Source organism: Rattus norvegicus, chromosome 15 (genome assembly GCF_021556685.1).
Source record: "Rattus norvegicus strain SHRSP/BbbUtx chromosome 15, alternate assembly SHRSP_T2T, whole genome shotgun sequence".
In the NCBI taxonomy this organism is placed as follows: Eukaryota; Metazoa; Chordata; class Mammalia; order Rodentia; family Muridae; genus Rattus; species Rattus norvegicus.
Genome location: NC_141548.1, coordinates 5,237,113 through 5,248,863, shown reverse-complemented (window position 1 = coordinate 5,248,863; position 11,751 = coordinate 5,237,113). Strand labels below are relative to the sequence as shown.

At 42.2% G+C, this 11,751-nt stretch overlaps 1 protein-coding gene across 1 annotated transcript; it reads left to right on the top strand.

The window, feature by feature from the left end:
• The first annotated feature begins 4,111 nt into the window (after positions 1 to 4,111).
• Positions 4,112 to 11,345, top strand: LOC148000693 (disks large homolog 5-like). Its single transcript, XM_087587146.1, has 5 exons — positions 4,112 to 4,313; positions 5,054 to 5,216; positions 6,353 to 6,484; positions 6,943 to 7,119; positions 10,753 to 11,345. Exons 1-5 carry the CDS (start codon positions 4,163 to 4,165, stop codon positions 10,835 to 10,837), a joined length of 708 nt encoding a protein of 235 aa, XP_087443272.1. The 5' UTR covers positions 4,112 to 4,162; the 3' UTR covers positions 10,838 to 11,345.
• The last annotated feature ends 406 nt before the right edge of the window (positions 11,346 to 11,751 follow it).

Sequence of the window (11,751 nt, the reverse complement as noted above, 5' to 3'; positions counted from 1 at the left end):
CCCACGTCCCTAGACCCTCACACTAAACTGATCATACAGTCACACAGATTGAAGAATCAACAGCTAACACCCACACCCACATTTCAGTGAATATGTATCCCATTTGTCTCTTTCAGTCTGGATTGCCTCATCCAGAATGACTTTTACTAGATCCATTCATTGTCCTGCATAGTGCATGCTTCCTTTTTGCCTTTTGTAATTGTTAAGCAGCAATGCAGTGTGTAAATGCACCACGTTTTCTTTATGCATTCATCCGTTAAGGGACAACTTAAACATTTCCAAATTCTAAGCATTATAAATGAGCTTCACTGAACATGGTTGAGCAAGGGTCTGTATTCTAGGATGAATCAACATCTGGACATGAGACCTGGAGTTGTATCTTAAGGTACAACAATTTTCACCTTCCTGAAGAACCATCATACTGATCTCCGAAGTTGCTGTAGAAGTTTGCCTTTCCACCAGGAGAGTATGAATGTTCCCCTTGCTCCATAACCCAGTCAGCTTGAGTTGTCACATGTGTTATTAACTTTAGTCATACTGACAAGTGTGAAAAGTGATCTCAGAGTAATTTTTATTTGCATTTGCGTGATGTGGAAGGATGATGAATATTTCTTATGAATTTCTGTCATTTGAGTTTCTTTTATTATGAATGTTATGCTTAGATATGTAGCACTTTTTAATTATTTTTCTTCATATACAGTGTTTTAGTTTTTCCAATATATATTTATATTAGCCTGTTGGGCCCTACCTTGGAGTGTTTCCCTTCCCCCTCGCTGTGCCTTTCAGCCTACTATGGCCAGAAGTTGTTTACACCCTTGGCAGCTTCTCTCGGTCCCTGATTTGGGGCCAGGACCTTCCATGGCACCCATTCCTCTTGCTGAGCCTTTCAGCTTATTGATGTTAAGAAGTTGTTTACGCCCCTGTGTTGGGGCCGGGACTTGCCACGATGCAGATTTTTCCTGTTTTCCTATTTTCCTGGTTGGGGTTTTCACCTGCTTTATTGTTTTTCCACGGCTTTTGCCTCTGGTATATAAGGAGATCTCAGTAAAGCGTGGACAGCCTTCTTTTAACACGAATGACCCGAGTGTGTGTTTCTTCTTAACTCTTATAGGCCTATGCCCGGTTCTGAGTGTCCTGATGACACAGGCATCATCAAATGGAGGTCCCACCAAGATTGGAAAAGAGAGGACAACCTGACGAGATGGTCCCAGGAAGCCGGCCAGTGAAGGAGGGACGTATTGGGGAAAATGGGCCAGGAAAAGTCCCAGTAAGCAGGATACAGAAGCACCGTGGGCATTGAAAGCACTTGCAAAGAAAAATAAAGATTTGGGGTACTGGTGAGTAAACCTTGTAAAAAGGGACAAGGTAATAATGGTCAAATGTTTTTGTGTACGTGTTCTTTTAGAGTTATGCTAAAATCTAGAGAAGCAAAGTTAATTCTCATAGATGCTTTTAGTCTTTGGACCCTGATTAGAGACAGTTTACACCCTAGACAAGAGAAAAAATGGTTTGAGAAAAACATTCCTCCCAGACTCTCCACAGATGCTTTGGCAAAAGAAGGAAAGTGAGATTAAGCTTTTTAAGAGCTCTCCTAGGGACATCCTGCCTCCTTGCTGGCTCCTATTGGAGAAGTGCTTATTTCTGGTTCTGGGTCCTTTAGGTAGGATATCTGGGTCCCTTTGGTGGGACACCATCTAGCTCCTTCCCTCTATGTCTATTGTCTGTCCTTGTTGCACCAAGCTGTCCATGGATGTCAATGTATGTCTGGGTTGTGCTTCTTGTTGCTTGAATGTTTTTGTGTTTCATGTTTAAAAGAAAAAATGGTGAAAACTTTAAATGCTGGTTGATTCCCCCTTGATTTAGTTTTAAGTCCTTTCAAGAAAGGAACAAATAAATAAAACAGTTTCAATTGACCTTTGGAGCCCAGCATCCTAGATAACTGGTTATCTCTGGTGTTAACTGTCATGTGTGTCTCTGACTGAATCCTGCCTCAATGGAGGAATGTAGCTAGGAGCCTAGGTCTGTCCACTGGGGAAGCTCCCCAGGGGGCTGGCTCAATGTCTACACTAGCTGGCCTTAAAGGTGCCAGCAGCTTCAAAGCTTCTATGGTAATGGAGCTGTTAGCTGTTTCTCTTAGAGAAATCTTTGACTGTGATATTTGGAATCAACAGGTAACAAGGTGCTTCTTTTAAAATGACAGCTAAAGAAGTAAAAATGGTGTTTGATCTAAGTACTAAAGATATGTGTAGTCACTTCATTTTTTTCTGTTTGGTTTTAAATGTATAATAAGCTTTACATGTCTTGGCTATAGGTGACTGGCTTTTAAGTTATTGGGTATGGTTGAAAATTTGTAATATTTGTAATAGAATGTTGGCTTAAAAAAGGAGTCATTCGAGAAAACACGTGGCATGTGCCAACCCAGGGAAACAGGTCTAGATTGGGATAATATTTTAATATAACTCTTATCATGGAAACCGGACTTGTAAAAGAATTTAGGGCAATGTCTCTTTGGTGAGGTATTAGAGCCTGCAATATCGATCCTTCATATGCAAGGCTTGGCCGTCATACTTTATAGCATGAGGAATGGACTTGGTGTTTTGGAGAGACTGGATTTTGGAGGATAGTTTGGTGGAGGGTGAGTTTTGCTTTCCAAAGATATGGCTGTGCTCTGATGTTACAAGGGAAACTTAAAGATTGTGGCTAATGATTGCCAGTGTTACATTGACTACAGTTTACAGTCTGATCACAGACAGACCTCGGGATTCTAACTCACACATATCTGTGCTTAAGAAAAAATCAAACAGGTGGAGATTGTCACAAGGGTTGATGAGGCTATGGAACTTATAAGAGCATGACAGCCTGCTTCCTCCAACTGCTATTTCAAGAAATACATATAGAATTATTATAGATTTAAAAGATTGGTCTTTTTTTTTCTTTTCTTTTTTTTTTTTTTTTTTTTTTTTTTTTTTTTTTTTTTTTTTTTTTTTTGGTGCTGGGGACCAACCTGGGGCCTTGCTCTACCACTGAGCTAAATTCCCAACCCCTAAGAGATTGTTTTTATACTGTTTCTTGCACTCTTGGGTTGTTGTAAAATATTTCATTTCTTGTGTTTCCTTGGGTTTTGTTTGACTTGACCATACATTTGTATGCCTTTTTGAAAGAAAAATGTACTAATTTTTATTTATTTTGGTGAATTGTTCTTTGGATGACTTTTGTCTGTGGTTCCTCTGAATGCAGTTCCCTCGGTGGCCAGAGAGACACCAGATACTGAGTTATAAATGATGGTTAAGCACCCTGTAGGTCCTCAGAGTGAAGCCAGCAGGTTGCCCAGGTCGAACTCCAATTCTAGCTCCCAGTGCACCATGATGTGCTACAGCTTCTCTGCTTCCTCCTGCTCTTCCTTGGCCAGCAGCACCTCTGCATTCTGCCCCTCCATGGCTCTCGCTTGGGTCTCAGTTCCTCCCTCACTTTTGGGGATTTTAACTTTAAGAATGGACAGAAAGTTTACAATTTGATGTTTGCTCTATACCTGAGAAGCTTTTTTGCCAGGAAAAGGGAGTTTCCATTGCACAAAATGGGATGGTAAGACAGAGATTTCAGGAAAAAACATGGGTGAATATATTGAAACCATGACCCCTCTCAAGGCACACTCCATGAAACAACATACTCCAACTTGCATACATTTAAAGGTGAAGGAAAAAAATATTCGCCTCTGGGGAACAGTAACAACTGTAGAAATTGGACTATATGTCACATGCATGGACACTGGGTTTATACATTTCAGGAAGAAGAATATCCCTCATCCACGGTCTTTAGGTCTTTGGCTGTTAACAAAGATGTTCTATCCATTTCAAGGTCTGATACAACTCTCCCTCTCCTCAGCAACTGAGTTGTAATGAAGCAGTGAGAACTCTGAAGCTCTGGAAGGAGAGTGAGCGAATGGGTGTTCCTGGCTCAAAAGCGAGTCTCTGGAAAAGCCACTGCAGAAACTGGTCAGTCTGGGTGGAGGTAGTTAGCAAGTAAGCTATGGCATTTCCCAGTGACATCACCGGTAGTGTCTTCCCTGGAAATTCTCTTGTATCCAGGAGATACTAGAATGTTCTGTGATGTCAGCAGTGTTGTGGTGACACCAACTGCCTGAGCGATTTCCCTTCATTTCCTAATGGGTTCCCGAGGAGGCATGTTCTCCAGGATCCTCAGTCTCTTTCGGAGGGACAATCATATCCATGCAGGCACCAGACCAAGGCAGAGGGAGGCCAGCCTTCTATCATGTTGGAGAAGAAGACGAATGGAAATGTCCTTGAGGAGGTCAAGTGAGTACTGGGCAGGGCAAGGGGAGCTCCCTGGAGGAGGTTGGCTTGTGTTGTTCCTTCCAGGAGTAGGACGTATGATTTAGAGCCTCAGTCTTCCTAATGGCTGACCCAGACACAATAATTTCTGATCATTAGTTTGACAGAAAACCAAGAACTGTTATATGTCAAGGGGCTTTCCTTGGATCTCTTTAGTGTCCTGGGCAGTGTCAAAGAATACCAGGATGAGCCTTTATAAGAATAACAAAGTGTCTCTTCCACGATCGGCTGTTGAAACACTTCATTCTCAGCAGTGTCCTGTAGATTACTTGGGTAATTGATGCCAAGAGGGATACTCTCCTGGTCATATATCAAGGTCTCAGTTACTTTGTCCTTGAACACACATGATTAGGGATTCAAGATGTTAAGCAGTTTGAACTCAAGGACTTACCTGCCTCACATCAGACATTAGCTGAGAAGGTCCTCCAATTCTTCTTGTTTAGGCCAGCTTTAGAATTTCAGTGACAGAGGAATGGCTTTAGGAGGTGTGGTCTATATCTATGATGGCATATGTCATCATATGGCTCTGATGGTGGGAACAGGGAACTAGCTGAGTTCAGCTTAAAGATAGCTTTCTTGCTCTGTCAGGGATTCACTGTATCTGTAGAACTGTTCATCCTCAGACTTCTGTTTAGAGTAAGCATAGTTTTTCTTGACACTGTGTCCACATATATGCCTGTTTACTGGTATTTATCTACCTACAGAGTTTGATCAGAAGGCATCGTCCCAACCCTCTACGACACCTGTTGAAGAGGAGAGAATGAAGCGTTTGGAGAACATCAAAATTGCTCTCCAGAAGATGCAGAAGGAGAGAGATGAACTCAGGAGTATCCTGGCCGATTACCCAGGAAAGAATTTAAATGACAGGTAGTCACAATGCAAGTTCTGTTAAATCCACATTTCCTCACATCACAGTAGGCTACAGCTCCAGGGTGTCCTCATGGTCAAAATCACTTTCCTGATTGCATCAGAATGTGAAGTTCAGATGGGAATGGGATGGTGGCACAGGCTATTTTAATTCCTACAAACGGAAATCATAGCCTGTGGCCTGATTGAATCACAGTCTGGGAGTGAGGGTAGTAGTGTGTGAGCTCTCATTGTGTGGTTTAAGGAGACTGGACAGGTGTTGGCTTGTGGGAATTTCTAGGTGCTCTGATTATGACCAATCATTGTTGTAATTGACGTGGAGGTGCTTTGGGTTCAATAGGTCCTGTGAAGAGCTGGAGGGGCCCAATCCCACTTGCTGCCTCACAGTGTGTGACTGGACTGACAACAGGGGATCACTGGTTTTCTCTGATTTTATTCATTGTATTTGGAGATAATGCCACATCCTTATATTTAATTGGCATTCTAATTGTATTTGAGAGAGAGAGAGAGTGTGTGTGTTTTGTGTGAGTTTGTGTGTGTGTAGGCATGTGTGAGTGTGTTTGTGTGTATCACTTAAGATCTGGGTATTCTATGTACTGATTTGGCCTGAGAATTATCCTGTGTCAATTTCCATGGCATGATAATGATGAGGGTGAGAGCCTCACTGTGAGCAGTAGAACATTTCACATCTGCTCAGGTGGACGCACATGGGAATCTCCTGGTGCGTGTTATAAATTCTTTTCCCTGTAAATACTGTTCATGTTCCTTTGTGTTTTCATGTAGCAATAGATTCTATGATTGAGAATTGTTACCTAAGAACAGGAGAATAGTCTTCATGGGCTTAAGTTGGAGCCTGGATTGTGACACAGGGTCCTCGAATGTTCTTGGCAAGCTAGTCTATTCCTTCAAACCCCCTCAGGGAGCTCAAGCAAATCAGCTCCCTCCTTCTGTTTCCTGGCACTGCTGTCTCCGTGTTCACAATAATAAACTTAATAAATATCAAATGACCCAGTACCAAGAAGCAAGGGCGTGGCATGTCCTAGGCTGGGGTAGTTCAGGATTCAGTCTGAATTCATGTAATTCTTGAATCCTTCATTCATAATGTTATTTCATCCTTGGACCATGCCTTACCACAGGAACAACTTTGAGTCTGAAATGCTCACGATGCAGCACCAGGAAGTGATGACCGACATGAAGAAAATGAGCGAGCAGGTCAATAGAGCTTTGGTCAAATGTACACACCTAACACTGGAAAATGACTGGTACTGGTGAGTAACTTACAAGGTTGTGACCCCAGCACAGGGCACAGCATGTGTCAGCCCATTCTTATCTTTGAAGTAAAGTGAGGATCAGGCTTTTTAGTGTTTGAAGCAGACCAGGAAGCCTGTGTCTAAGGAAGGCTCTAGGACACACAGGACACAGAAAGATTGGCCTCCAAGCGACATTCTAATAAAATGGACAAATAAGCACACATGGGGATTAAGTCCTCTTCTGGGAAAAACTTGAATCAATGGTGTCAGGTTTTTGAGAAGTGCCCTGAGTCTTCTGGAATGTGGCTCTTTTCTCCATTTGACCTGTCTCTAGGTCATGCTCCATGGCTACTGTGGACTTGGACTATAATCTGGGACTCTCTTCAGATCAGGACCCTAGAAGGAGTAATGGACTTGGAGACGTGGGAGGAAGTTGGAGACTGGCTGGGAGTCACCATTTTTTCTTTGTGTCTCAGCCGCAGCTTCTGCCCCCTCCTAACTGAGTTGTTTGAGCTGAAGAACAATGCCCAGAGAGCACGGCATGAGAACAGGGAGCTTCTATGGGAACAGATTGCACTGGAAGAGTCTATTAAGGAAACAACAAGGTTCTGTGGGGAAGCCAGTATGAAAATCCGTGTAACAAGCAGCCTCAGGTAGGATGAATGAAGCATCAAGGGCAGGTTTTCCTGATATCTAAGCATAAACCAAGTCAAACCAGTTTAACCTTTCTCCACCTTATCCAGACACTCTCCTAGGTCTCATCCAGTTTTTCATCTCTTTGAACAATTACAAAACTTTCTGTGATGTTAGCTTCATGCAAGAAACTGGAGGATTGACAACCAAATCCTCCTGCTCAACTAGAAAATGCATTTCCTTAAGGGGGATCTGTTGATCACACACTGCACACTTACATGCCATTATGCTAGAGGGATGCCATGAGGTAGCCGTCTTTGTAGTGCACAGAACTGATTAGAGTTCAGTTCAATTGCCAAAAGAATGGCTCTCATTGTCAATTATGATGGGGCTTGTGGACTTTCTCTCCTTTTCCCCGTACATTGAAAATGGTCCCTCCTGCCTGTCCAAATCGTGGTTTCTAGTGACAGAGCTTGAGAAGCGGTTTTGTCCGTCCTGTTTTATGTCAGTGTTTTAGTGTTCTTTCCTGTGCCTTATGTCCTGGAGCTGACTGGATGAACAGGGATGTAGGAAAGACTTCTCTCAGGGTGAGGGTTTGTGTGAGATATGTGAGGATTAGAGGGATATTTTTGTCCAGCTCTCTCAACCTAGTGTGCCCAAGAAGTGCATTCCCTACACAGGTTTACTCTATAAGGGATGGATAGCAGTGTCTAAGCTCTCACTTGACACATTTCCTTTGCCTAATCTGCATTCAAAAACTGTTCTTCCAGCATGATGGCCTCCCCATTCTTTTCTGCTTCTCACTTATGATTTCTGTTCTCTCTCTCTCTCTCTCTCTCTCTCTCTCTCTCTCTCTCTCTCTCTCTCTCTCCCCCCCCCTCTCTCCATCTCTTTCTGACTCTGTGTGTGGGGTGGTGTTTTTTGTGTGTTTGTGGGTACATATATGTGTGATCATGTTTATGACTATGGTGCATATTGTACTTTGGAAGTTGTTTGTTTTAATTGTTTGTGATATGGGGGTCTTATATATATAAGTGTGTGTATATGTGTGCTTTTTCACATGTGTGTGTGAAGTCATCAAGTTTCTGAACACAGACACATATATATATTTATATATATTGTATAAGTCTATATGTGCATATTTAGAAACATGTAAAAGTATACACACACACACACACACACACACACACACACACACACACACACACACACCACAAACACTCTGAGAGAGAAAGAAGAAGAGAAAACATAATCTTTCCAATTACATTTTAAACTGTTCTTAATGGGGTCTTGATCACTATTCAAACTATTTACACTGGGAAAACTATTCATAAACATTGATATTACTTGGAGAAAACTCAGGAATAGGGTACAGGGATGTGAGGAGAGGCTGCTGTGTGAAATCTATATACCTCAGTATAGAAACTGATGACTCAGAGCTCTTCTGCCTTCTTTGCTCTCGGTGTATAGTAACACTGGAAGGTCATGTGGCTTGTTGTGTCTTCTCAACATCCTGGTTATGTTAATCGTTACCTGCCACCACTTTCTTTCCAGATTGGCCTAATTGGTTGAATATACCTTGGCTTTGGAGTTTGGCCTGGAATTTGTTAATTGGAAGATTAATTTGCTTAGAGTTGAATCTGCAAGCAGAAGATGTCCAGGAGTTATGCTGAGGTGGAATCACATCTTTGCCTCAGACAGAAACTTAGGCTCAAAATCGTCCAAAGCACTCACCCTGTGTTGTGTTGTGGCAATCTTAACCATTGTTATTCAAAATCATTTGATCTGAGTGAAAATCATCTGTAAGGAGGGTTTAGAACAGTGATGACCCTCAGACATTGCTGGAGGTGTCAAATGGGTAGCCCTGTGAGAAGCAGTGTACAACTCTTGTCAAAGTTCAACCTTTTGACACAGCGATTCCAGAACAAGAAGTAGGTGTGAGCAGAGAAACTGTGGCACATTAGTGTTTAGTGGTTCACCTCAGAGCAGCCATGAAGCAAAATTACCCAGATGTCCATCAGTCAGAAAGTGAAAAGGTACAATGTTGTCCAGCCCTTCCATGGACTGCGGCTGAGTTTGATTATACCTGCCAGCATTTGGCTTTGAATTAGTCAGCCTTATCTTACTGGAATTATATCTGATAGCATCCCAGTACAAGTTTTACCTTGGATTGTGGTTATGGAGATTTCCTAGCTGTTTGTGCTGGTAGTTTGTTTCCCCTGTCAGGTACTGTATGGTAAAGGGACCTCATATTGAAAAATGCAGCTCACTTTGCATGCACTGGGAAACAGTGAGCAGAGGACTGAAGAGGCTCAGCTGCCCCCCCCCCCCCCCAGTGCTCTGATTCCTGAAATCAGCCTCCTGTGCACGGCCTTGTGACCTTGCTAAACAGGCTTGGCTAACAGGCCTAGATGTCACATTTCTAATTTCTGATTTTCAGGGGAATACACTTTATTGGCTGAGCTGTCTTTAGGCTATGCTCATGGTGTACTTACTCCACTCCAGGTTTTTTTTTTCTTATGCCACAATAGTAGACTGGGTGATCCCTTCTATTACCATTAACTGGGAAACTAACCACATTCTGCAAAATACTCTGCTTGTATATGTGAACAAATATATTTGGGTGAGTTCAAAAGTGTGTATGTCTGGGTGTCTGTCTGTCTGTGTCTGTATACATGTATGTCTCCATGGACAATATAATCTTCTAATGACCAGGATGAGGAGAGAATGGAGGAAAGTCTGCAGGACCCCCTGAATCAGCAAAAACTGGTCACTGAGCAAAAGGCCTTTTCTGAGAAGATGCAGCATCATTTCGGTGTCACTGAGAGGATTTGAAAGCACAGGATGAGAGGACCCAAGTAGATTCCCTGTACTTATAAACTGTCTTATTGGGTGTGTGGCTTTCTCCATAGTTCTCAGCACCTGTCACCTAGGAGCAGCTCAGAATATTTTTCTTGTCCATTTTAAAAGAAATTCCGTCCATGAAGTGTATGTGATCCATAGAGATTCTGGATATTGTGTACTGATCCCTCCAGTCTGTGCTCTCTTGTATTATCTGAGCCCAGTGCCTTTAGGTCTCCCCACAAATAGTTTTACGATACACATAAACAAAGGAGTGGTATAGTTTATTTTCTGCATGAGTATCTCCTTTGGACTTCAATGCCTACCCTCGGCAAGATTTCCATGCAGCATATTCTTGCCAAGTATAATATCACTTCAGTGTGCATGTACTTCTTGAGATATTGTTTCTCTGGATCTTTGCAGATTTTGAGGTTGTCATGTGGACCCCAGGCATATTCCTGCACTGGAGGAATAATAATAGTCTTCATTTCAGTGATGGCCAGACTTCCAAGGCCTTCCTATTGTTTTCTAGTTTGTTCATATCTCTCCTCATCTGACATTGAGACATTGCTACATGATATTAAAATATAATGTATACGTATGATTGGAATTATCTGCTGTTCACTGTTTAATTTTTAGCAGTTTTAAAAGCTGGGAAAATATGCAGGCCTGTGGGATCTCTTACCCTTCTCTCTTGGGCATGAGAGAATGACCTCAGATGAAAGATCATCCTGGATTATCCTGCTGAATTGTGCTGCTGTGTATGGGATAAGTGACATGGCAGGTCCTCACCAGGTCTTTTCCACCCCTAGGTCTGAACACTGCAGCAGAAGCTTTCCCAGGGCCCAGACCAGGACTACAGCTCTCAGAGACAGGACTGTCCACCAGGAGCACTGAGGGTGCAAAAATTGACACCACCTCCCGCATCTCAGTCCTTGTAACCATACCAATCCTGGGCTGAATTTGAAAGACCTTGAGATGTGACCTGGAACACGCCTCACGTTTAACCTTTTGACGACTTGTCCATCAACAACCAACCACTCCGAGTGAGGGAGGTCTACATTCATCTTGAGGAGATTTTTACCATCTTACCTGCCGTTCTGCTGTGTTTGCAAGGCCAGCAACAGGCTGGAGTTATATGTTGAAGAATCAGCAGGAATTGAATGCTGACTAATTTACTTGTTATATTTGTTTTTAGTTTGAAGTTTGGTTTTATGCATTTGGTTTTATTTGTTTACGTTTGAAGTTTTGTTATTTATTTGTTAACTTTAGTTTTTTAATTAATATGCTATATTCTTAAGGCTATATACATTGAACTCATTGACTCCCCACTTTAAAATGTTCTCGAATAAATTAATTTTTGCCAATAAATAAAAATGTGACCTTTAACCCTTCACTCACCAGACCGTCCTGAGTCGTGTGTGGTTCTTCCTCCTGTAACAGCACAAGTGTAAGGCAACAGTGGTGTTCTACAAGTCTCATGCAGCTTAGGCTTCACCATCAGTTCACAGCCAGCCAGAACTGCACAGGAAACTGTGCTCTTGATGTAGACAGTGTATCGTGCTCTGTGGATCCCACATACATGACGAAAATTATCCTTGCTTTATCCTTGTGCTCACAAATTTAGCTTCCTTTATACTGACAGACAAAGGAGAAACAGAAGGATTTCTCTAATACATTAGAGGAAATAAAACCATTCAGTATAGGAATATAAAAAGCGATCAGGACACACAGAGCTGTATGCCTCTGCATTCCTTATAATAAAGCATCGGTTATAACTGCACATTTATTGAATTCCAGCAATTTTGGAG